At 39.0% G+C, this 26,611-nt stretch overlaps 4 protein-coding genes and 1 long non-coding RNA gene across 7 annotated transcripts; 2 read left to right on the top strand and 3 right to left on the bottom strand.

Annotated features, from left to right (window-relative positions):
* The first annotated feature begins 8,609 nt into the window (after positions 1–8,609).
* Positions 8,610–10,589, top strand: LOC137736930 (probable pectinesterase 67). Its single transcript, XM_068476254.1, has 5 exons — positions 8,610–8,947; positions 9,067–9,229; positions 9,410–9,616; positions 9,748–9,998; positions 10,106–10,589. The coding sequence occupies exons 1-5, from the start codon at positions 8,685–8,687 to the stop codon at positions 10,257–10,259; spliced, it is 1,038 nt and encodes a 345-aa protein (XP_068332355.1). The 5' UTR covers positions 8,610–8,684; the 3' UTR covers positions 10,260–10,589.
* A 141-nt stretch (positions 10,590–10,730) lies between these two features.
* LOC137736931 (uncharacterized) lies at positions 10,731–11,363 on the bottom strand. Its single transcript, XR_011068811.1, has 2 exons — positions 10,979–11,363; positions 10,731–10,906 (listed from the first exon to the last, which is right to left on the bottom strand). It is a non-coding gene; the product is annotated as an uncharacterized lncRNA (long non-coding RNA).
* LOC137736204 (glycine-rich cell wall structural protein-like) lies at positions 11,364–12,506 on the bottom strand (the record flags this gene model as incomplete). The annotated part of the gene is made up of 2 exons (XM_068475525.1): positions 11,753–12,506; positions 11,364–11,692 (listed from the first exon to the last, which is right to left on the bottom strand). Coding segments are annotated over exons 1-2 (843 nt in total), but the record flags the coding sequence as incomplete, so codon positions are not given.
* Positions 12,507–14,693: 2,187 nt separating this feature from the next.
* On the top strand, positions 14,694–16,397 carry LOC137737718 (uncharacterized). 2 transcript variants are annotated; one of them, XM_068477265.1, is made up of 3 exons: positions 14,694–15,093; positions 15,720–15,881; positions 16,078–16,397. In XM_068477265.1, exons 1-2 carry the CDS (start codon positions 14,909–14,911, stop codon positions 15,865–15,867), a joined length of 333 nt encoding a protein of 110 aa, XP_068333366.1. In that variant the 5' UTR covers positions 14,694–14,908; the 3' UTR covers positions 15,868–15,881; positions 16,078–16,397. The 2 variants fall into 2 exon arrangements, with proteins under 2 accessions (XP_068333366.1, XP_068333365.1); XM_068477264.1 differs by lacking the exon at positions 16,078–16,397 and having other exon boundaries at positions 14,695–15,093; positions 15,720–16,027.
* A 487-nt stretch (positions 16,398–16,884) lies between these two features.
* LOC137737894 (uncharacterized) lies at positions 16,885–22,970 on the bottom strand. Of its 2 annotated transcripts, none has more exons than XR_011068847.1 (13): positions 21,972–22,970; positions 21,211–21,625; positions 20,478–21,135; positions 20,057–20,097; positions 19,482–19,550; positions 19,240–19,340; positions 19,004–19,082; positions 18,691–18,789; positions 18,507–18,575; positions 18,349–18,398; positions 18,152–18,233; positions 17,964–18,069; positions 16,885–17,524 (listed from the first exon to the last, which is right to left on the bottom strand). XR_011068847.1 is itself a non-coding variant. In XM_068477470.1 (13 exons), exons 1-13 carry the CDS (start codon positions 22,421–22,423, stop codon positions 17,398–17,400), a joined length of 2,337 nt encoding a protein of 778 aa, XP_068333571.1. In that variant the 5' UTR covers positions 22,424–22,965; the 3' UTR covers positions 16,885–17,397. The 2 variants fall into 2 exon arrangements, 1 of the variants encoding a protein (XP_068333571.1); XM_068477470.1 differs by having other exon boundaries at positions 17,964–18,058; positions 21,972–22,965.
* Positions 22,971–26,611: the final 3,641 nt, after the last annotated feature.

Genomic DNA, 26,611 nt, shown 5'->3' with positions numbered 1-26,611 from the left:
TTTTGTTTCTATAAGGAGCCTACACTTGACGAATTCCATTTCTACAAGGAGCTTGAACGCTTAGAAAGAAGTAAGTAAACAATTTAATTTCCTCTTTTATTTTCTTAGTATTTATTATCTATTAGACTATAATTCAATGTACATGATTTGTGGTTTATTGTTTTAGGCACGGCTAATTTGGGAGGTGAGGAGAATACAACACAAGAAAATGAAATGCCACCTCCACCTCCTCGACCACTCCAAGTTGAAGTTCAACAACGTCAAAATCAATCACTACCTCCACGACCACCCATTGCAAGAGGAAGGGCTCAACCATCAACATCAAGGGGAAGAGTACAAGTACCAACAAGAAGGGAGCAACCACAAGCATCAACAAGATCAAGGGGACGAAGGGGCCGAAGAGGCCAACAATATTTATAGACTTTAAGCTTTGCTTTTTAGCTTTTGGGTTTGTTACTTTATTTATTTTAAAACCTTGGCTTGTAACTATTATTTTTGCTTTTGAGTTTGTTACTTTATTTATTTTAAAACCTTGGCTTGTAACTATTATTTTTGGTTTTGGGTTTGGTACATAATTTATTTTTATTGCATGCATGATGCATGTGTAGTGGGCAAATTGAAACTTTGTTATTATTGAAACTTTGTGCACAAATGGGTAGTGGGTAGATTGAAACTTAATTTTAGCCTAAAAACATAATATGTCAAATTTTAGCCCAAAAACATAATATGTCAAATTTTAGTCCAAAAGCCCAAAAACATTTCGGGATTCCCGATTTGTCCCGAAATCCCGAAATTATTTCGGGATTCCCGAAAATTGGGATTCCCGAAAATTTGGTTTGGGATTGGTATTGAATTTGGGATTCCCAAAAATTTCGGTTTGGGAATCGGGACAAGGGTTTCGGTATGGGATCCCATATCGAACCACCCCTATGGTGACCTGCTCAACAATCTTCATATAAAAGAAAAATGTTTTCTTATACAAAAAATCTCAAACAATGCTCTTTACAAAACACTAATTAGTACAATCGTCATAGTAATCGGTAGAAAGCTTTATCTTTCGTGATATAGTTACTAATTCGTAGAAAATTTTACTGAAATCTCACCAACTTAACATGGAACAAGAGTTCGATTCTTTTCAATATTCAGGCTTACGGGTCGACGTACGTTTCTAAATAATAAAGGAGCAGATAAGTATGGTGGTTGACTAGAGAACAACTTGGAAGAGAGCTAAGAGAGCACATGCCCAATTCATCATATGTTTGTCAATAGCAGGTAATTAAGTTAGCAAGGTACCATGGCTCCCACAAACTTTGATTATTTTTGCTTTGTCAAAATCAAACATGCAATGTCCTTGATAGTTGATCACATATATTCATATCTACATCCCCACAATTCATTCACTGCTCCCTGCTTCTCAGAATTTCTATATATGTTGGATCAAACCAAACACAGAAACGGCACCCAAAGGGTGAAATCAATGGCAGACTCTGTATAGTTTGGTCCCACTTGGTTTCGAAAACGACTTGCAACTGCCTAAGTAATGAAACAAAACATCATCCACGTGATCACGAAAACCATATGCTTGTGGACAAAAGGCATGGTCTTAAAATTACTCACTTATTAAATTCGTAACAGGTTTTTCAACGTACTCATAACACTAGTCACGTGTTATTATTTAACTCAAATTATAACATATATTTATGTTTTTAGTATATCTTAAAATTTAAATATATCAACACTATCGTTCACTCTTTATATATATATATATATATATATATATATTACGTTGAGTGGAAAGATACGTGACAAGTATTAACACACATACAAACTTCTCCGCATTAAGAATGAACAAAAATTGGGACACTTGTCAACTTGGGAAAGTAGAGACTGTAAAGCGGCCGAGACTTAACCGAGCAGCACCGCTAGCTGTCAGAGTCGGCAAGAGTGTCATGAGGCTGTAACTTTTACCAGTGTAGATCTTCTTCTTCTTTGATCTACTGTCACTGCTTTGGGTTTTGGGTGGTTTTCAACCACAATTGATCAGATGAATAAACCCATCCTGCAAATGTGGATTTTGGACCCAAAACTTGGCTCTATACCCATTTATGAAGTCTGACAAGCCATATTTTGGAGTGTTGAGCCCTTTTCATCAAAGAATACTTCATTTGTTCATTAATTGTTGTTGCATCTAATTTACTTAACTCGTTTGTTCTCTCTCTCTCTCTCTCTCTCTCTCTTTTAAATAGTGCAACACAATTGTTTATCTAACTTGTAAGTACATCTTTTAACTTCCTTGAAAATTCTTTCAGCTCGTTTAAAAATATTTTTAAAATAATTGAAATCTCTTTAGAAAATGAGAGATTTTTTAAACCAATAATTAATAAAAATGTAAGTGAATCATAGAAAAAACACTTGAAGTGAATTTTAGAAAACCAATGCTTAATAACTGGTTCTTCTTGCATCAAATGTTTTTGGAAGTCAGAAACATTTTATCAAAAATGCTTTTAATCATTTTAAAAGCACTTCCAAGCAAGTTTTTTTATTGTTTTTAGGCCAAATTATGCTAATTATTTTTTTTAGGTACTCGTATTTTAAGTTTCATCTCACTAGTTTTTGTTTTTTTTCCCTTATTGTTTTATTCCGTTATCAATAGTCCAATCTTCCAAGGGAAGCAACAGCTTCCAAATTGAGAAACACTTGAATTTTGTATGCCAAACTCTTGATGTTCAAGATTAGCTTTTGTGCTGAAGCATGTTTCAAATTATACATTTCATATTTTATTTTTCAGGATTGATAAAATGTAGTAAGAGAATTTGAAGCTCGAAAATGACCATTAAAACATAGGAGACACAAAATGGATATACGGATTAGTTTTGTTTATAACCATTATTTTTTGTTACAAGGCGCTAAAAGTCATGCATGGTAGCTCTAATTGATTTTTAAACCTTGAATCGAAAAGTTCTCAAACTTTAACATGATTAAAGCCACACTCAGTCTATCATGAGCTGGAATTCTGAAAAAAAATAAAAATAAAATAAAAAATAACATTATGAAATGATTGATGTAGCTCAGAGAAATTTGAAGAACAAGTCAAAAAGCACAAATCAGGTCAAAGAATCAAAGATTTGCAAATATGAGCTTTCGAGTTCAATTTGGGCCCATGACCCATCATTTCGAAGAGAACGGCAACACACATTAAACTCATCATTCTGTTTGTGACATATGGGTTTTTCAGCTAAATGTTGTTGTTTATAATGTTTATATTAGGGTTTTAAGGACCTTCAGGACGTTTTCGGCCAAAATGTATTGTTTACATTCAAGGATGTTTTTGGTATTTTATTATGGTTTTTTTTTTTTTTTTTGGAGAACGTATTTTATTAGCGTTAAGTTACATTATAAATAGAATGTTTTGGTTTTAAGTTTGTTATCTTAGTAATTATGCAATATTAAACTTTTGAGATTTTCTCATACCTTGTGATGGATTTCAGTGTTCTTTAAGATTAACGTCTTTAAGATTAACGTTGTTTGATCTTCACTCTATCACACTGCATCCATGATATTATTCACAAAATGGATGAAAGCATCAACTAATTAGTTAACGAATTGAACAAAATGGAACAAAACGAAACTACAAGGATGAAAATGCAGAAGTCAATAAATTACCTAACTAGTTGAGTGAAAGTCCGGAAAAACTACCAGAACCATTATGCAAAACTGGCCTTCTTTGAATGTTTTATGCCGGACCGGACCGTCTACACACACATATATGTGGATGCAAATTTCCGTCTTCTCTTTCTTGGACAAAATTGCACCTACAAAACAAATCACACATTTGGTCAAGGCCAAAAAGCCTCACGTGCCCACGATGAATAGGGGTTGCTTTGGCCGAAGAATCTCCGATGCCAAAGTTAGAATTTTGAGGGAAAAGTGTTTGGAGAATTATGTAGAGTTTTGCAAGAGACTTGAAGTAGTTTTTTGAGAGAATGGAGAGCTATTTATAGGGATGTGGCCGGCCTTATTAGGAGAATAGGGACCGGCCATTTGTGGTATTTTTTGGGTGTAATTTGTAGTTAATTAGCCATTAATAGATTAATTAGGCAATAAATCCATTAATTGACTAATTAACATAATTTAAAAGAAATGTTTTGGGGGTTATGGAATAATTACCTTGTGAAGAATATAGGATGAGGGTGGATGAAATAGTTTTGAATTTATTACCTATTTTGGGCACTTTTGACTTGGTTGAGGGATGTTTGCTCGCTGCTCACGCATAGGAATCCCGGTATGCCTCAAGGGTATTTTTGTCATCTTCTATCCAAAAATCCACATGTTGCCTTGTGATTATTTTTTACTCCACAAATGCCCCCACACATGTTGGGTTGCTCGCAGAGAAGGGCAACAGGTGTAGAGATTTTCTTGTTTTAGGAAACTTTGGACTGCTTCCTATTTTGATGTAGATTCCCTCTTTAATAGGAAATTAGATCCTTCTAGGAAAGGGAAATAAATTTCTCTCAAAGCCTATTTAAGTCCACCTTAAGTGGGTTATTAAATCAACTTTGAAGAGTGATTTATTCTACCCTACAAGAGAAAGGGAGCTTAGAGGATATTTATTCCCCCTCTTCTAGCAATCTTCTACATCTTGCTTGTGCAAAGGACCGTCTTTCGTTGATTTCTTCGTTTTCTCCGTGCCGCACTGATGTAAGAAAATTTTCATTTTTCTTGTCTTCTTCGTAGATAGTGATGTCACAAGGCAGCCGTCAGGGTAGTGCGACACGTCGGCTGGCAGGGGTCAGGAGTCGGCTTGGCATGGGCCAAGGAAGTGGTTTGGTAGGGGCCATTGCTTGTGCTGCTCGGCTTGATTGAAACCAAGGATTGGCTCGGCATGGGCCGAGGAATTGGCGTGGCATGGGCAATGGTTTGGGTTGCCACGTCTGGGTTGCTTGCCAAAAATGATGAAATTGCTTGAGTTTGATTTCTCAGTTGTCGTAGATGAAGTTACCAAGATCAGAGTTGCTGAAGATGAAGTGTCGGATGAGCGAATTGTTAAGTGTAAAAGTGGTTGCTGCGCCCTAACCATTTGTTGCCTAGTTGATCTTCAAGCATTCGATCTTTTGAGCTATATGGCCTTCTCGCATTGGAGAGTTTACCCAGATGGGTGTCGGGGATTTAGTTTACCATCTTGCACTAGAGAACAATTAGTTTAACCTCTCACACTGGAGAGCAATTAATTTACCCTCTCGCACTGGAGATCAATTAGTTTATCTTCTCGCACTAGAGAACAAACCCATATAGGTGTCAGGGAATTGGTTTACCCTCTCGCACTGAAGAGCAATTTATCCTCTCGCACTAGAGAGCAAACCCATATGGGTGTCGGGGAATTGGTCTACCCTATCGCACTGGAGATCAATTAGTTTATCTTCTCGCGTTGGAGAGCAGACCCTTTTGGGTATCAGGGAATTAGTTTACCCTCTCACATTGGAGAGCATGGAAATCATTGTCATGAGTGCAGCTAAGGAAAGCTGGACTGCTGGGACACCCAAAATAATCCTTAGCATGCCCCCGGTTCTTGGTAGTTGGGTTGGTGTGTCTTTCTGGTACTCGTCTGCCCCCGACATGTCATTAGGCTGAGCTGCTACATTTGTCGGAATATAAGTAAGTCTTTATATCTAGCAATCTATATGGGGTAGTCCCGTCTGCTTGATCTTGTCATTGAAAGATGACTCACTTATGTTAGTCATGTCTCAACGAAGCGCTTTGTCAATAGCTTCGTTGCGCGGGAAATTACGCATTCTCTCGGTAAGGAGCCTTTATACTTCTTCCTGAATTTGCCTTTGTTGGGGTGGCAGAGCTCTCGGCTGCCCCCAGTCGTGACCTATTAGTCTAGGCTGCTATTCCATGTGTTCGGCTCGTCTATGCCATGACTGAAGTGGGTGTGGTATGTTCCTAGCAGGCGAGCAGGTAACTAGCAGGCTGCTGGTTGAACTTGAACCGGATTGAGTGACTGCTTATCTCCGTCCTCTGTGCTGCTTACTCCGATGTGAGGTGGATGATGCTCCTTGCAGGCCTCGCCGTGAATGAACACTTTGCTTGGAAGGCTGCTCATGTTGATTATCGGAGTGTGGCCCCAACCGTGAGTGTATGTTTGTCCATGGGCCTAACTAAGAATGCATGCGCTGAGACGGGAGTATACGCTATCTCGGGGGTCCAGTAGGGAGTGTACTATGTTAGAACGCTCGGTTCGTGACTGGTCAAGTGGCTGCTTGCCAGGACGTTGGTGGAGAGGTTCATCTGTCCTTGTCCTTCTTCAGGACACCTCGTTCGGAGCACGTTGGATCTCGATGCGTTGCAAGAGTTGATTCACCAAGGTTGTCTGTTGTGCAAGGGCGTTCGTCATTTGGATTGGAAAAGCTTGGAAGAAATATGCCTCCTTGAGCAGTGGAAGTATGGTAGGCTCCGGCCACGAGATTTGAATTGGGAAATGTTAAATCCGTAGAGAAACGAGGTGAAAATACCCCCGGCTAGATGGTTGGTCCAGATGGTTGAGATAGTCTTGGGCCGATTTGGGCTGCTTAGAATGCCACGGGAGCAGGTTGGGCCACGGGAGTGGGCTAGGCCGCGAGAGCAAGCTAGGCCACGAGAGTGGGCTACTCGGCGTGTGATACACGCGGGTGCAAGGCTTGGGTTCGGTTTGGCAACGCGTTGGGCGTGGAGTGACATGGCTTAGGTCATGGCCTTAGTGTCGTGAGCCGCCTTGGATGGCATGGCTCGTGCCATGGTGGTGACACTATGAACCTCGCCGCGGGAAGCTATCATGGTAGCCACCGCGGTGGTTCCCGTGGTGGAAACTCGTGGCGGTGGTGCCACTCCACCTGTTGTCACATTTAGTCTCGTGGATCGTCGTGGTCCCATCTCTTGAATGTTGAAATTTTCATTTGTTGACTTTTCTAAATTTCTAGCCATTGTACTTCTCTTATATGTTTTATCAAAGAATTTTTGCAAATAAAAAATTCTAATAATAAGAACGTACGAAAAATCTACAAATGGACAAGAAAATAGAAAACCTTGGATGTGAGAGTCTTCTATGAGTGTGGGACTCAACTCTCAATGAAAACACCAATTTGTGGATGCAAATTTCCGCATTCTCCTTCTTGGACAAAATTGCACCTACAAAACAAATCACACATTTGGTCAAGGCCAAAAAGCCTCATGCGCCCACGATGAATTTGGGAGGGGGGAGGGGGGAGGGGGGGCTTTGGCCGAAAAACCTCCGATGCCAAAGTTAGAATTTTGAGGGAAGAGTGTTTGAAGAATTTTGTAGAGTTTTGAAAGAGACTTGGAAATAGTTATGAGAAAATGGAGAGCTATTTATAGGGATATGACCGGCCCTATTAGGAGAATAGGGACCGGCCATTTGTGGTATTTTTTGGGTGTAATTTGTAGTTAATTAGCCATTAATAGATTAATTAGGTAATAAATCCATTAATTGACTAATTAACATAATTTAAAAGAAATGTTTTGGGGGTTATAGAATAATTACCTTGTGGAGAATATAGGATGAGGGTGGATGAAATAGTTTTGAATTTGTTACCTATTTTGGGCACTTTTGACTTGGTTGATGGATGTTTACTCGCTGCTTGCGCGTAGGAATCCAGATATGCCTCAAGGGTATTTTTATCCTCTTTTATCCAAAAATCCACGTGTCGCCTTGTGATTATTTTTGGCTCCACAATATATATAGACATATAAGCTTTAAGCATTTTTCCAATGTTATCTTCTTTTATAAACGATCACGATAGTAGGACTGGGATACATAGATATATATATATATATATATATATATATATATATATATATATATATATATATATGTATATGTATGTATGTATGTATATGTATGTATGTATGTATGTTTGTATGTATGTATGTATTCTACTTCGATAGCAGATAAATAAAAATCAACTTAGGGTGCTTGGAGATTTGTTGATGCAATAAAATCTGATGGTGCTGTCCACACTATTTGTGACGCTAAAACACAAAGAAGAAAATTTTGTGACGCTAAAACACAAATCTAAAATCTGATTTGTGTACCATAAGTGTGTCCATACTATTTGTGACGCTAAAACACAAAGAAAATTTTGTAGGAGAATCATACTACGTATCATCATGATATTATACTACGAATGCTCAAAGAATGACATAATATTAAAAATAAAAATATATTTTCTTTATTAAATTTCAAGACACGTGTATTGGAACTACACAATAAAATTTTAAACATAAACAACCCACGTCAGCATAACAAAGTTCCTCTAAAACACTCACTAGGGCTTAAACTCATATGTAACGGAGTCTATATATTCCAGCATGTGTTTGTCTCTCTCCTTATTTTAGAGTGCGCATTAACCGACTACCTTAATTACTCGTGAAAATCAAATAAAGTTGAGCTTTAACCAACGGAAGGCCCTCTAAAATAGATAGAATCTTGTTAGCCAATTAACCTCCAGCTTCGATTTGTCATGCACACTCAATTTTTCCAAATTACCGCACCCGTAAATGAATAAAAAAAAAAATTAAAAAAAAAAAAAACCATTCACGTTGAGAACCTCATTGCCTCATAAAAAATTCCCCCCTAGGTGAACATTATTAATTCACCCAAACTGCAGATTGTGTTTCTCCCTAGAAACATGGCTTGGTCTTCGTCCATAACATTCATAACCTTTGCAATCATTTTTTTCACCTGCGTAACTCTCACGAATGTTGTTCATTGCTTGACAGCGCAAAAGGTCATTGATTCACCCTTATTGACTCAGAAGATTCACACGAACCGCACGCTTAAGGTTGACATCAATGGCAAGGGAGATTTCACATCTGTTCAATCAGCCATTGATGCTGTTCCTGAAGGCAATAAGCAGTGGATCATCATCCATGTTAGGAAAGGAGTGTACAGGTAATTTAACCATCAATGATTCACTTTGTTAATTGTGAAATTAAAGCAAAATTAGCTATACATCATGAATAATTAACAAGTTTAATTATGTTATTTAAATTATATGTTTTGGCTGCCAGAGAAAAGGTGATCATACCACGTAATAAGCCCTATATATTCATGAGAGGAAATGGGAAGGGGAGGTCAGCCATTGTTTGGTCCCAAAGCTCTTCGGACAATGTTGAATCTGCTACTTTTAGTGTCGAAGCTTCCCATTTCATTGCTTTCGGGATCAGCTTCAAGGTTCATTTCATTCCCTTTTTTGTGTATATGTCTATTTATATATTACGAAATAGGTCCTACAAAAACGTACGTCAAAATGATTGTCAAAAGCATGTGTCTCCGATCCTAACCCACATATATATAAATATGACATTATTCTGTAGATCTAATAGATACATAAAATTATGCAATGATTTGCAGAATGAGGCCCCGACCGGTGTGGCTTACACCTCCCAGAACCAGTCAGTTGCAGCATTTGTAGCTGCAGACAAAGTTGCATTCTACCATTGTGGATTTTACAGTACCCATAACACCCTCTTCGATTACAAAGGCAGACATTACTATGATAATTGCTACATCCAGGGCTCCATTGACTTCATCTTTGGACGCGGTAGATCTGTCTTCCACGTATGTAGTACTTGTACTTAATCACCTTCTTAATTAATTATGAAAACTGTTATTAGCGCTCTAAAAAGATCAGTCAGCACGTATCGAGGTGCATTGAATAAGACTAATTATGGATGCATCCATCCATGCAGAGCTGCGAGGTCTTTGTGATCGGAGACAAGAGGGTGTCGATCAAGGGGTCAGTGACAGCGCAAAATAGGGAGACTGAGAAGGAGAACAGTGGATTTGTTTTTAACAAAGGCAAGCTCTATGGTGTTGGTGACAGTGTGTACCTAGGTAGGGCAAAGGGTGCTTTCTCCAGAGTGATTTACGCAAACATGTACCTCTCCAAGACCGTCGTGCCACAAGGTTGGACCAACTGGAGCTATTCCGGCACAACTGAGTAAGAAACATGCACCCAAATAATTGATCAAACACACATGTTCGCATCTAAAAATATTCCGATTAAATTTATGATTTAATTTGTTGTGCATGAAATGAAATCTGCAGAAACCTATACCATGCCGAGTACAAGTGCAAAGGGCCAGGAGCAGAGGCTACAGGGCGTGCCGAATGGGCGAGACAACTCACCGAAAAAGAAGTTGCACCCTTCTTGTCTATCGACTTCATCAACGGCAAGGAATGGCTGCCAGTTTGGCTTTGAATTAATTAATGTTCATCGATCGTTAGCCGGGGGCCGAGCTTACATCAATGATGAATGCAAGAGCCGATCATATGTTTGATTAATAATTTTCTTTCCCTACAAATGTAAAACTGCATTTTGTTGTATTAATCAAACTTACATATTCAGATAATATATGTTTCTGTCCGAATCCAATCAAGGCTACAATCTGACCGACTACTGCATGTCTAGAAAAATGAAATTTCTCTCTTATGTGCTGAATTTGGATAGCACTTGTGCTTAATTATTAGGTGAAACTGGATAGAATTACTAAACCGCTTGAAAATTGTACAATGTCGGCAACTGTTCAAACTTAATTTGTTGTTTAATCATGAGAAAGTTGATCTTTTCATTAATTTTACGGATTATTTGCTTCTTGCATGCCCTTCTTCGTATTCGTTTGTGCCAAAGCTAGACATATCGAGAACAATGTGTTTGCATGGAAGAAGTAAATAAAAGGTAATATCTATGGCACGTTACAGGCCTTCATTTATTCTCTAGTAGTAAAAGGTAATACAATTTCTATGCCTGTAGTCTTACACGACTTTGCATGATAGCGTAGCATATAGCTGCAATTGGGAGTTAATATCCACCACCAATTCCTCCACCAGCACCGCCACCAACTCCTCCTCCAACACCACCACCAACTCCTCCTCCAACACCACCACCTGCACCACCCCCAAAGCCTCCACCAGCACCACCTCCGCCGCCAACTCCTCCTCCAACACCACCCCCACCGCCAACTCCTCCTCCAGCACCACCACCTCTGCCGCCCCCAATGCCTCCACCAGCACCTCCGCCTACACCACCTCCCCCACCTTTGCCTCCTCCAGCACCTCCACCTACACCACCTCCGCCACCAACTCCTCCTCCAACACCACCACCTCTGCCACCCCCAATGCCTCCACCAGCACCTCCGCCTACACCACCTCCCCCACCTTTGCCCCCGCCAGCACCTCCGCCTACACCACCTCCCCCACCTTTGCCTCCACCAACACCACCTCCTCTTCCACCACCAACTCCGCCTCCGACACCACCTCCTTTTCCACCACCAACTCCGCCTCCAACACCACCCCCTCTTCCACCACCAACACCGCCTCCAGCACCACCACCTCTGCCGCCCCCAATGCCTCCACCAGCACCTCCGCCTACACCACCTCCCCCACCTTTGCCTCCTCCAGCACCTCCACCTACACCACCTCCGCCACCAACTCCTCCTCCAACACCACCACCTCTGCCACCCCCAATGCCTCCACCAGCACCTCCGCCTACACCACCTCCCCCACCTTTGCCTCCACCAACACCACCTCCTCTTCCACCACCAACTCCGCCTCCGACACCACCTCCTTTTCCACCACCAACTCCGCCTCCAACACCACCCCCTCTTCCACCACCAACACCGCCTCCAACACCACCTCCCCCGCCAGCTCCGCCTCCAACACCGCCTCCCCCGCCAGCTCCGCCTCCAACACCACCTCCCCCGCCAGCTCCGCCTCCAACACCACCCCCGGATCCACCTCCTACACCGCCGCCTTTGCCACCACCAACACCACCTCCACTTCCACCGCCAACTCCACCTCCAGCACCACCCCCAGATCCACCTCCTACGCCGCCACCTTTGCCACCTCCAAAGCCCCCACCAGCACCACCTCCACTTCCACCACCAACTCCACCTCCAGCACCACCCCCAGATCCACCTCCTACGCCGCCACCTTTGCCACCTCCAAAGCCCCCACCAGCACCACCTCCACTTCCACCACCAACTCCACCTCCAGCACCACCCCCAACACCACCTCCAAAGCCACCACCAGCACCTCCTCCTGCACCGCCTCCACGTCCAATTCCACCACCTCCGCCAGCCCCACCACCCAAACCACCTCCTAGGCCTTCTGAAACTGTTTCTTTCTCAATCTTACGACACTCAGCTATTGCTATCACCACTACAAACATCACAGCAAACAACCCAACATACTTAGAATACTTCCCCATGTTTCCCCAAATAACAAATAACAAATAACAAATAAGTTAAAGAGAGATCGACATATAGGAAGCGGGGATCGTGAACTGTTTGGTTTGATAAACTTCGGTCACGAGCATCGAATATTTATAGTGGTGCAAGCAGGCATTGAAGTGCAATACTGTAGTTCAGGGAGAACACAATTACATAAATGCATGCAGTTGGATGCTTAAGTTGTGGACTAATTTCTACAAACCATGATTAATGAAATGGTGCAAAATTCAAACCCCATCTGACAAATACTCATAATTAGCCGGTGCAACCATATTTTGTACGTAGTCCCTGCCACTGTCTGTCCCTGTGGTGTCCCATCAGCTGTGCTCAACCACTAAGCCTGGTAGATTATACAAGGCATGATAGTCTAAATATACCCCTGGTACTGTATATTATATTAGGGACATATAGAGGGCTCAGTTGTAATAACACTGGAAATAGCTACCTAATAGTAAATATCCATATGATTTTGCTAGCAAAAAGAGAAGAAAATCCATGTGATTAGTTTAGTCAACTTGATTAAATGGACCACCGACAACACTTCTGTTGTGTAAAATGGGATTTGCATGGCACGTAAACATCATCTAACGATCTCAAAGGATTAGATCAATTGTCAAGTTGAATCTGGATTAGTTGAACTTCTGAAGAAATTCAGCCGTCGACTTTAAAACTCCACTTTTTTTTTTTTTTTTTTTTTAACAAACGATATTACCTATAGGGGATGAACTTAACCTCACAATGAGTTATCAATAATATCATTCAAATTCGTTTGCAATAATCAAACTTAATATCATTCAAATTCGTTTGCAATAATCAAACTTAAGACCTCTCAGTCACAAGTGAAGATGAATATTGATGAAATTGAGGTTTCACCATAAAACCAATTAGTAATATAGGAAGTAGCCCAAGATCATATAAGCACATGACAAACATTGTCCCTCACCGATGTGGGACAACTCTCAACAAATATCAGTACACCATAATACTAAGTGGCTTAAAACTCCACTTATTCACAACACTTGAGGCTTCCCTTTGATAGGATTCTGTGTACTTGCTGACTCAACACGTTGAGCTGGTGATGTGGCAATGCTGATTAGGAGGAATTGGGGGTTGGCTTATCAGATGAGGTTGTTAGTTAGTTAGTTAGTCGGTGGCCTAGAGGATAAGCTGCCTAGTTACTATATTAGGGAAGTTGTAAAAGGAAAGTGGTTGTTGATGTTGTGATTGATTGTAGCAAGAAATGCACCATTACTGCTACATTGAGGAAGACGTAGAGCTTGGGTTGTATCACCCTTGGGTAGTGTAATCACTGATAGGTCAAGCTTAATACGGAAGCTTATGTGAAAAAAGGACGAAGCATCGATTTTGCCTAATCTAAGTTTTATTTGATCCAATTAAACTCTCAGTTGACCTAATTAAAAACTGTATTGATTTACACTTTGCACCCTAGGGTTCAGTTTTAGTAGCAATTTGATCCGTATCTTTTTTATTTTGATAAAAACAAAAAAAAACAAAAAAAAAAAAAAAAAAGAAGAAGAAAGGCCAACCATACAATTATAAATTGGCACATATGGCCCCTTTGTTCATTTGTCTATCAAGTTGTACCTAGTTTTAGATGTGGTTTGAAGGCTTGACTAAACAAACCGTCTATTTATTTGTATCAATTGATTAACTACGGGCATTTTGATAATTATTTTGTTTTTAGCTTTTAGTTTTCATTTGTTTGAAAATAGAAAATTAAAATATTGTTTGATAACTGCTTTTAGTTTTTAATTCTTACAAAATAAAAAGTAAAAACTCAAGAAAGTAGTTTTCATTTTTTTTTTTTTTTTTTTTTTTTGAACATTGAAGGTAGCTACTAAACAATATTTCAGTTTTCAAAAAGGTGAAAACCAAAACTAAAAGTGAAATGAGTATCAAACGGCCCCTAAATGGTCTTAGTTTATATTGATTTTTTATAGAGATAATCTTCACATAGTGATTTATAATATGACCGGTTCGAATTATAAGCACGAAGTTCTGTGAACTGGGCCAATTTTGAGAAGAAATTCCTACTCATCTTTTAATAGTCTAAGTAAAATTATTTTATTTTTTTTAATTGGAAATTAAATTGTCATTGACTCCAAAGTATATGTAATCGACCAACAACAAAAATAATACTCTTTGGTTACCCTTTAGTACTACAATTCGCAATATTTCTCTTTATTTGTAAAGTAAGAATTTTTAAGTTCAAATTTTTTGAATGACGAGTTTAATATCAATTTAATACACACCCTTTAGTGTAAATAAAAGGTTGATAAAAATCAAAAAATAAAATATCACACTCTTGGGATTATTGACCCTACACCCAATATTAGGGCTGAATGGCCATGATTGCCCAATCTAATTCTTGTTGGGCCATTATGAAATTCTAGCCCGCTATTGACATGCTCCTCAGCCCCCAATTCTCAGCCACCGCCAGTCACCACCACTTTCAAGTCTTCAATTCTCAAAAGAGGGCAAAAGCTAGGGTTTTTACCAAATTCCTTCAAAAACACAGAAGGGGGTTTCAAATTTCAGTTTCTGAATCGCGAGAAGCACACGAAGAAACCGCAATCGAAATCGAAGAATCTGAAAAAAAATGGAGGGAGGTGGAGAAGGAGTGGAGATGGTGGTCGACTCCAAGGACTTGCAGCAGCAGAGCAAAGCCTTCGATAAGCTCACTGACCGCGTCGAAGATCGCCAGCTCGATTCCACCCGCGTCCAGGAGGCCATGGCTTCCATCGCCGCCTCCTCCGAAGCCGACAGGAATGCTATGCGATTGAGGTCGGTATATTCCAATTTACTAAACTTGTATTTATCAAAATTTTCAATCTTGAATTAACTTATGATCGAGTTTGATTCGTATGCTATTAAAAGATTAAATTTTCTTTGTTACTCAATAGTAAGGGTTTGAAAGCAATAGGTTCTTTTTTTTTTTTTTTTTTTTTTTTTGTGTATATACAAGCGATAATGGGGAACGGAGAATTGAACTCGGGACCTCGAGCTGAATGCTCTTAACCAAATGAGTTACGAGCCCGTTGCGAAAATAATTGTTAGATGCACTTAAAAAGCACCAATTTGAAGAGAATAAAGGCTGAACACGACTGTTATTACACCTGACGTTAATAGTTAATAGTTGGTAGGTGATGGATTATTTTTTATACTGTTCGATTCTTGAACTGTTTCTCACTAACATTAACAATTGTCGTCGTGAAATTTGTATAAAATTGTTGACTTGATTTGGGGTTTTGGATAGAACTGAAGGTGGGGTTAGCAGTAAATTTACATTTTCGATAGTGTGAATTGTAGTAACTGGATCTTATGATGTTCAACATAAGCATAAGATGAACTTGTTATTTGTTGAGACTGGCATTCCCATGTTGTAAATCTTGCTTCGTTACAATTTACAGGGAGAAGGAATTGGCTGCAGTGAAGATCAATGCAGGCGATGTTGACATAATCGCAAATGAACTGGAGTTGGACAAGAAGGTAGCTGAGAGGACTTTGCGGGAGCACAAAGGTGATGCCGTTGCTGCCATACGACACTTGCTGCGCTAGAAATGAATTCCAAAGTATGATAAGAATTTGGGTTTCTTTGTTGCTTCAAATTTTGCATCCTCAACGCTTTCAGATATATTCAGATATTGAATGACGATTACGTTGTTGTATTGTGAGTTGCGAAGATAAATTATTCAGAAACATGCACCTTAGTGACTCATTTCATGTTTGGCATCAGTTGAGTTAGATTTATTTCTTTTTCGGAAACAGTTGGTGACGGGGGAGGCCGGGGAGGGGGAGTCGAACATAGGCCCTCGTGTACAATGCAAGGATGAATAACCAACTAAGCTACAAGGCACTTGCGACTTCAACTTTTTTAGCGCTTAACAGAAATTGTTAGTCACCAAGAGGGAGCCTTTACCTTTAGACCAGTGGCAGGAGTGGCCATCCTAATCCGAAGATAAGATTCCATGACAATTATAAAGTGTGTTCATTTTCCTGCCCATATTTGTCTGTTACTATCATATTATGTGGTTGGCCTAACCCTATCTTCAAAGTAAACTTCTTTCTCGAAACCTTTTCTGCTGCGGTGGATATTATCAATTTGTTGGCACAAATTAGAGAATTCCTCTGTTGACCTGCAACATTAATACCAATGTGGTTTTGCCAAGGTAAGTCTTGCGCAGATGATTTCTGACCGTTGATGAACTATGGGTTCCTATTCGTAAATGGTCAAAATCTCTCGTTGTCCTGTGAGCAGTGCTCTGTGTAGCACTGCTCATCCACTGTTAGAGTGGCACAAAACCGATCGAACCATTTAAACCTTATAGCACTATAAAAAAAATAAAAATAAAAGTATTTTTGGACCGAATTAAACCAAATTGCACCTGGTTTGGTTTGACCTGCATAGAAACGCTCTAACTCGAGCCGAATCTAGCCGAATGATTCAATAGTAGTTTGGTTTGGTTTTGGTTTTTTTCATTTTGCGCTCAAATTGAATCAAAGAGCACCGTTTAACCGTTAGTTTGACCACATTTTAGTGGTACTTGTTTTTAACAAGTAACAACCATTGCAAATCACAACATCGACAAACCACCCATTGAATTTCCAACTTTATTCCGCAAAAGATCATCCCATCTAAAAATGGTAAAAAGTAAAAGTAATAGAGATAGTAAATAATGCAAAGAGAGATTGATCACTCTATTTACTCAAATGAATAGACTGACCGGCTGCCAAGGTTTTTTTTTTTTTTTTTTTTTTTTTTTTTTTTTTAACCCTCATTTTTTTACATTTTTTTATAAATCACAAAAACTAGTGACATATTATCATGTGATCCAATCCAACCGACATGACTTCCTCTCGCACTACACCCACACATTAACCATCACACAACCAAACCCATCAACCGTTTTCATACGACATGCCGTTTGTGCCATCTGACTTTCCAACTTTGTGGTTCCAATACGACATGCCGTTTGTGGGCTGTCTCTGGCTAATTTACCCTTTTTGTCACTGTTCTGCTTCAATTCATCCACACAGTTGTAGGGAAGTGAAAACACTGGTGCAGCATAAAGATCCAGCTGGGAGGGGCTACAATTCTTTCGGGGTGTTATCACCTGCGGCGGTACGCGCTGCTTGGAACTGAATAGTGTACTGTCTCTGCAGGTCTCTGAGCCTCTCCAGCAGTTCTTGAAATGTTGGCCTGGCAGCTGCATCACTGGTTTTCATTCAAGTTGGAATATCAGCACATTAGCCGTTTTACCAAAGTTTTGACTTAAAAATTTGAGGGGCCGTTTGATAACTATTTCGTTTTTAGTTTTCAGTTCAACTTGTTAAACACCATACAGCATTGAATAAACAATTAAGCTTGACCTTCCGATGACAACAAACGCATGCCAACCACCCTTTACCAATAAATGATAGAAACCCACCCACAAAAATCAGACTGAATACCTTTTGAAAACAATAAAATATCTCTAATTATAGGGCTAACACCTCGGCAAATCAGTGGGCCGTACTCTTGCGACCGATATCACTTTTAAACAGAGTTGATGGGAGGGGGCAAAGTGAGACGAGAACTGAGTTTCATCTTTCAGGGTGAATTTAATCCGCGAATCTAACATATGAAATGAACCGAGCATGGAAAGAATTACTACCTCTGCCAGCAGCTCTCAATCAAAGAAGTCCATTGTGGGTCCACATCCTTCGGGATCTCTAACCTTTGGTCCATGAACCCTACAGCTCCAATCACCTACAAGTACCCTAAATAAATTGTTGTTCATACATGCACACAGCATATTTGAAAAAGATGCGACCAAGATATTTTTCCCAAAGAAAACAATACCTGCATTGAGTTCAGATTATCCCAAGGGATCTTCTCAGTAGCAAGCTCCCACAATATCACCCCATAGCTGTATATATCAGACCTGTGTACATCCGAAGTTCCAAACATCACGAAGAGATATAAATGTAGTTTAGAGAAGCCGTAGAAGGACAGAGAATATTTAAGGGAAATATTCCAGATGAACAATGGCAACATACTTCTCGTCTGAGGGTTCATTACGTAGAACTTCTGGTGCCATCCATTGAGGCTACAAATGAGAAAATTGGCATATTTAAGTGAGAACCTCACATGGTAACATTTAGACCGATTGGTTTAATATATAGTAAAGAGGATATAGTGGTGTGAGTTGAAATACCGTGCCCTTCCCAGTCTTGGTTGTGAGAAATGTTGCGTGCTTAAGACGTGAAAGACCAAAATCACCAACCTGTTCAGATAACAACAAATGGGTCATTGTTTAACTTGATCAAACGGCTGTAAAAGCACAAGAAGAAAAACTCATGGAGAAGGATTTAGAAATAGAAACGTGGCGGATGACAGACCTTGACCGTCCAGTTCCTATCAACTAGGAGATTTGAAGACTTCAGATCTCGATGAATGATAGGTGGGTTGAAATGATGAAGATAATTCATGCCTCGTGCCTGTGGAAAGGTAGTGAGATGCAAAATCCTAAGAGACTAAAACATTACAACAGAAAAGAAAAGAAAAGAAAAACAACATATAACAAAATTCCCAGATCATCTTGCTTCTTTCTCAAGGAGAAAGGGGGTGGGGCACTAGATTTGTAATCATATAATATATATATATATATATATATATATATATATCATTTTTGTATTGTTACTCAATACTCACTATATCCATCGCCATAAGAACACGTCGTCTCCAGTCTAGTTTTGATGTGTTCCTTTGTAATAAGCGAAACAAACTTCCACTGAATGAAAAAAATATTGATACAAGAGGCACGGTCAGCTCAGAAGTACTTTAGAATGAAAATATGCATGAAATACTAATACACTGGTTGAAATGATAAACCTGAATATAAATACTGGCAAAGATAGATATTTCAGAAAGGGAAGTTTAGAACCAACCGAGGGAGGAATTCAGTTACGATGCAGAGACGCTGAGGTGAAGTCACAGCTCCCATAAAAAGAAGAACATTTGGATGTCGAAGCCTTTTCATGAGAGACACCTTGATAAACAATACCATATTGTGATATCAGTGTTGAACAAAAATGAATGACAATCACAAAGTTAACCATAAAGGAAAAAAGTAAAGGAATATTTTTACAGTATTTCAAACATAATCCCACAGGCTTCAAGAGAATCACACCTCTTGTCTGAAGGAAAATATCACATCTTCTGAATATTCTTGCCTGGAGAATACCTTGACAGCAACATCCTATAAGAGCAAAGATACCATTAAATCACACATGAAGAATACATGCTCAATATACTCCTAATGCTTCCTCACATTCCATAATCTAAAGGCGATGAACATCCCACATGCATCATCGATATTACTCCTAGTTCGTGTGAATAAATAAGTCGCTCACTTATACTGCAAAAATATAGTTCAATAAAAAAAATTACACGTATCAGAGACTTTGAGTGGTATATATGGCATTTCATCCAATTTCATGCTTTATGCAAAATATGCAGGCATGAAAACCCTATGGTTATGAAGAAATTTGCGGAGCTTTTTTTTTTTACTTCTTGCACATTGAACTGCATTTTTTCTTTCACTAGGGTAACTGGAATTCTTTTACTATCTTTTCCCTTTTTTTATGAAAAGAAGAGTAAATGGAAATCATCACTCGACCATATCATTTTAGTTAAATCTAGAACCATTTTTTTGGGCATCCATTTAAAGTGAAGATTAACCAAAGAAAGAGTAAAAGAACATACTGATCCATACCACAGACCATGGTATACGGTTCCGCATGATCCTGCAGAATGGAGGAAAACAGCAAATACATGTCAGGAAGAAATTCAACCAAGCAAACCATAAAATCATAAACTTGCAAGAGAAAGGAGCATAAGTTCAAGAGAACTTTTGTTGGTCAAGATGACCAATTCTAGCTACTGAAAAAAATGGACATTAGATGAATGTTTTGGAAATTAAATAGTCATCTACCCATGTCATTAGTGATTCAAAGAAAACAGTAGATGATTTGGGAAAGATCATATATACCTTGGACAATTAACTTAATCACCTTTGCTCATTTGGGTGATTACAGGCATGCTTTACCAACATCAATTAAACAGTTTCCAGAATGAAGAATATCAATAATTCAGAAGCATGACGGTTCACTGGAAATATGATTACCTTGCCCAACTTGTTCTCCAATCATCAAGTCTTCCCATAGGATTTCATAGTCCAGGCTGTCAGTGTCTACATCCACCTTATTCACAGCACTGCTGCTAGCACTTCCACAGCTGCTGGCACTGCTTGTGCTGTTAACATTAAATGAGGAGGTCCAGGATCCTGTGGCCTCATTATTTGGAGTCCGGTTATTTTCATTCACCTGACTTTCTGGTTTTGAACCAAAATAATTCTTCTGATGAGCTGAATCATTCTCGTGTTCATTATGCAACCAAGGCCAAACAAAACGAGTATTCTTAGCCTCTTGCCCTTCTCGCTCATTTCCTTTCCATGGCCATGTTATCCCTTTCTTACCCATCCATGTTTCTGCTTTCGAGGATATCATCATCTGGATCGAAGGTTTTCCTTCACTCTCATCACCAGAATCTCTGTAGGGTTTTCCTGGAGACTTCTCATCAATATTGGAGAATACTCCAAAAGGAGATAGGGGCAAATCTCCTCTAGGTGTGCTAGCCCCACTTGAATTCGCATCCTCCCTATGATCAGAGAGAACACAATCTGAACCATGATCAGAATGATGGCAATCGCTCTCACCTTCGGGATCTATGTTGTTTTCTCCCACCCGAATTTTCGACTTTACTTTGTTGCTCACTTTGGATGCCTGTTTCAGGACTCTAACAATCAGGATACGCTAGCGAATAATAAATCAAAGGAACACAGAAACTATAAGACTAACCAAATTTGTTATTTTGGATGCAATGGCATTTTGTAGAGGCTGCTGAGGATCAAGGCCAAGTTTAGCCGTAACACGAGCTCTAGACCGGCTGTAGCTTGAATCTGATTCTGGGGGCTTTCCTCCTGACATTGGAATCTTACTTTCTCGAAAGGGCCGGATATCACTTGACACGCAAATAATCCCAATAAAAGTGCCATCATCATCATAGAATGGAGTATCTGTTACAACAGCTGTAAACCTCTCCCCAGCTTTGTTCTTGACAGGGAACTGCCCAGTCCAGCTCTCCCCCTTGCTGACACGATGGATTATAGTGTTTGCTACAGCATAGTCTTGAGGATCTACTAAGAGCTCAATGGGACTATGTCCAAGGGCCTCAGCCGCAGAATAACCATATAAATTTTCAGCAGTTTTGTTCCTGCAATATTCAATTTTCCCAAATGCACCAAGTTGATACCTTCTAACACTAAAACCATATTTCAAAGAGGAATTTTTATACGAAAATAATCAAATGCTGATCAATTTAGTTTCATCAACAGAAATTCAGCATCACAACCAACATATATACAGTCAATCTCAATTCAACGAACCTAACAATTCACATTTGCAACCAGAGTTGAATTTATATAACCACCCAGTAATCGAATAAATACTAGAAAAATATCAAACAATTCATGCTAGTGACAGATAAAATTTACCAATACAAAAAAGTAGACAAATGAACATCAAAATCTGCAAAACCAAGCCTTGATTGAGCTACTTACCAGTAAATTATAAGCCCATTGATATCAAATATATGCACAGATTGCCCAATTGACTGCAATATGTTCAGATACTGCCTGTCCGTAAAGTTCACAGCTGAAGGTCCGGTGCTACTGCTTCCTTCACTGCCGCCGCCGCCACTGCCTCCAGTGGGAGGATCATGGCTGCGGCTCTCCCTCTGAAGCGGCGAGGAATGCCGAAATGAAGAAGACCCTCTCTTCCAAGCCGCCGCATCGTGACTTCCATTACCAGCAGCACCGCCGCCCCCAGCGACTCTCCTTCTGGGCACAGACGAGAACCTTGAGCGCTGTGGCGAGACGGAGTGGGCCCTCTGGTGCTCTGATTTGACATCCTCAGAGTGCCTGAGCTTGGTCATCTCCTTCTTGAGGTCGGCCTGACCCGCTTCCAGCACTTGGATCTTCTTCAGAAGCTCCTCCGCCGGCGGAGTATCCATGGCAGCACCAAAGCTTGAAGCTTTGCACCAAAACCCACCAACCCAGTTGAAAATCTTCAATGAAATGAAGAACCCAGTTCTGGAAATGGCAGCAAACTGACCTCAAACGGAAGAAGACTCATGGGTTCTCTCAGTTTTCTTCTACTCCAATAAAAAACTTGAAAACAATGGACACCCAGTTGAGATTATGATCTTGAAAGCTATAAGCAAGTATGGGGGTTGAAATTGATAAGACAGACTCAGAGGGATTGATTGATGAATCTCCCTCTCTCTCTCTCTCTCTCTCTCTCTCTCTCTCTCCAATAACTGCTCTTCTTTTTCCTTTGCTTGTATAATAAGTGCAGTCAATTACTAGCTGATTTGAGAGGTCAAATAACATATTAGCATTCTGCTTTTCATCTTCCTTCTTCTTCTTCACCCTCTCTCTCTCTCTCTCTCTCTCTCTCTCTCTCTCCCTCTCTTTCCTCTTTTAGGTTTAGCTTATTCCTTCTCTCTCTCTCTCCTCTCCCTCCCCCTCCTCTTTTAGGTTTAGCTTATTCCTTCTCCTCTCTCTCTCTCTCTCTCTCCTCTCTTGTTTTTGGGCGGTTAGCTGTTTCCTCCTATTCCCTAATTTTTTTTATTTTTTATTTTTTATCCCATCATCATCTGAATCTTAACAATTAAGACCAGAAGTTAACTTACATGCTAAATTCTGAAAATGATGACCCACGCGCTAAATACGGGAGTACGAACACCAACCAATCATTGTTCGGATAATCCCTTCCCATGTCCAATCAGAGATCAGCGTCCTCTGCACGCGAGCTGCTGCGTTTAGGTTTTTAACCAGGCTTTGCCTTTTCCGCTAAAAGGCCCTCCAAATTGGACTATTTCCGCTCCTCTTTTTATCCCGCCACCTTCCTCCTCCTTTTTTCGGAGTCCATGCAAAAATATTGTACAAAATAAATCCCAAGTGGGCAATGTCCCTTTTCGTCCATTAACTTTCCCTTTATTTTCTGAGTTCTAATTGGTCCTCCCAAATCGGGATTAATATATTGGGATTGGATTAACTTGCGGTTAAGATTACTTCATTTGCAATTGCACATTATTCATTGGACTGACTTATAGTTCACCTACATTCAAACGAGCTTATTATTCATTGGACTTGGTTCTCGTTTGAATGTGTTTTTTAAAATGATTGAAAACGTTTTTAGAAAAAATATTTTTGGATTTCAAAAGCACTTTAAGTACTTTTTCAGAATTTATATTCATCTTTACTAATTATTGGTTCTAAAAATATTTTCACTAAAAACACTTTCAGTCATTTCAAAAGCACATCCAAACGAGTTCTATTATGATAACAAAATTATGTTTTATCTATGGAAACAAACATATATAATTAAAAAATAGACGTTAATAGGGGTTGGTTGAGTTGGTAAAGATGATTATATTTGCTAGATCAATGATTAAGTTCGAATCCGCTACCAATGACACCGCTACTTGCGGCATGTTGTAACTCTGAGATGAGGTAACCTCCCCTCCCGCCAACTTTTTTCAACCTCAAAACATGAAAGGACGGATAAGGTTAGGTTTGTGAGCTCATATGAAGTATTTGTGTTCATACATATCACGAGAAAAAGGGCAACCTTGGAGTCTAAATCTAAAAGTTGTCTAATTAATCAAGTGTAATTTTTTGCCTATTTAGGAAAACTGGATCTACCATGGAATTATATGCCGTGAATGGAGAGGGGTATCTGTTGCTTATTTGGCATCACTTTCTCTGAAGACCTTGAAAATTCATTGCATCTATGGCCCTATGGGTTGAAAGAGTGGTGAAACATAACCACTAATTGGGGTTTGACTATGTTCTTTCCTCTTTGAATTTTGCATAATCGGGTCTCGTTTACTCTTTTCTTAAATAAATAATAATGTTTTTATCACAAATGTCTTTGAAATTAACTCACTTCATTAAGATAATTTCTGAAGTTAAAAATTGATCAATGTCATCTCTAAATATGGATGTTGCAAATCAATATCGTTAATCGTTTTGAATTCCGTTAAAAATTTTGTTAGTATGTTGATGCGACACATTGTGGAGCCCTCCACTCCAATATTATAATGTCATGTGGAAAAGAGAAAGTTTTTAGTCTCATAAGCTCATCTAACTTCATGCAATTTTATATAGAGTAAAAGTTGTTTTAGTCTTGCAGCCTTACTAAATATTTCGTTTGGAGCTTGTGTTTATGTTACATGTGTTTTAATCGTACGTTTTGAGCTTTACCTTCAACATTTGTGTAGACTAATGTGAGTTATTAATGTTTGTGTTGACAATCATTCACGTGCAAGCAACGTTTAATATTTGTCTTGTATTTATTCATTATTCATGTGCGTAAATAACATTTAGAATTCGTTTTGAGCTAGCGGAATTTAGGGCTTTGTTCCTCTTTGCCCTTCAAACTTCCAATTTGGTTTTGACTTCCGTTATGCTTTCAATTCGTGCAAGTGGTAATTCTGTCGTGATCTTTTTATCCAAATGGCGTGCAATGTACATGGCCAACATCTAGTGGCATATTCATAAAAAATGAAGTTCTACATTCACAAATAAAATTGTTAAATAGTTGAAATTATGATAACTGAGTTATGAGAAGAAAAAAATTAAGAGGAATTGAAGCTTGCTGATTTGCAACAAATTAAAAAACTTTTACTATCTAAAATGGACGGAGTAGCCATTTAGTATTTCGGTCTAGTAATATTTATCTTCACTTCTAAGTGAGAGATCGTAAGTTTGATTCTCGCCAAAGATGAATTTGAATCACAATATTGCTAGCCTATCGTGAAACTAAGTCATCCTCCTCCCTCACATTTTTCATTTAGTCTTTCTCTCTTTATAAAGAAGTCAACACAAGATGTTGACGTAACTATTATAACCATTCAAATAGAAGTGGAGAATCCTACTAAAATATGGACAAATGAAGGGGAATTGGCACGAACTAAAAGTTTAAGAGAGCTAAAAACCAAATTAAAATAAAAAAAATAAAAAAAAACAAAGTAATTAAGACTTGTATGTAATAAGGCATTGCTTAATTATTATTTTTCCTTCCTTAAGTTATGTTTGAGTGAGAAATTTCTATGCCGCATGGAATTGAGGTCAAGTTATTAAACATTATATAATAAGGATTAAAAATACCCTTTTTAAGCATTACAAATGCCTTTGAAAGAGATTTACAAATTCTTAATTTTAATGAGTCATTTATAAATTTTCTTCACGTACACTTGTAACGCTTACAAGCTACAATTCTAACCTCTCACATCTATCATTTTTTATGATTTTACGTCAATTTCTTAGAACTTGAAAATCTCACACTTAAATCGTGCTTATATTAGTTTGATGCAGCCAACATTTGTTTCTTTATTTTTCCATTAAAAGTTTTCTTTTTTATAATTGGACACTATCAACTTTGGAAGCAAGCAAGCAGCAAGTTGCACAAAAGTTTTAGCACTAGGACTTGGGTTACGTGCACAGCACTATCGTGGGAGTGCACGCGCGCAATTTTTGGAGTGAAAGAGACAATTGGCAGCAGCAACAAAATATTCTTAATTATCTTTCCTACTTGGAGAATGGGAATGAATTTCAGATTCGCATATCATAAGACACATTTTGGATTTGATTTTAAGCTCTGGTAAATCGCATGATAGTGATCAGAAGAAGGTTGAAATGCCTTTGTAAGTTTTTCCAACTCTTAAAATGATAGACTATTGTGATAAAACCATTAGCTGATCCATTTATAAAAGAAAAAAAAATCTTTCCTAATTAGAGGGGATAATATTATGGATGTGATATCCGCACACGCCATTTTACTTCTCACACACTTTTTTTAATTTTCAACCGTCGGATCGGATGAATTGAAGAAGATAAACGGATAGAAATTATCAAAAGGTGTGTGAGAAGTAAAATAAGGTGTGTGGATAGCACACCCCTAATTATCATCAGCAAACAGAACAAGTGACACTTCCATTATTACCATTATTAAGCTCTTAAACTTTACCATAAAAAAAATTGACCACCCCAATCCATGCCCTCTAAAATATCATTATCTCAATAACAAAGCCAGCTCTTATAAGGCTCATGGTGACCTATCAAGTTGACTTAATTAATTAGGCATACTAACTACATCCATTTCTATAATAAATTAAGTAATGACCAACTTGGAC

Source organism: Pyrus communis, chromosome 6 (assembly GCF_963583255.1).
Source record: "Pyrus communis chromosome 6, drPyrComm1.1, whole genome shotgun sequence".
Lineage (NCBI taxonomy): Eukaryota > Viridiplantae > Streptophyta > Magnoliopsida > Rosales > Rosaceae > Pyrus > Pyrus communis.
Note: the sequence above shows the minus strand (reverse complement) of the source record. Positions and strands in the feature narration are given on the sequence as shown.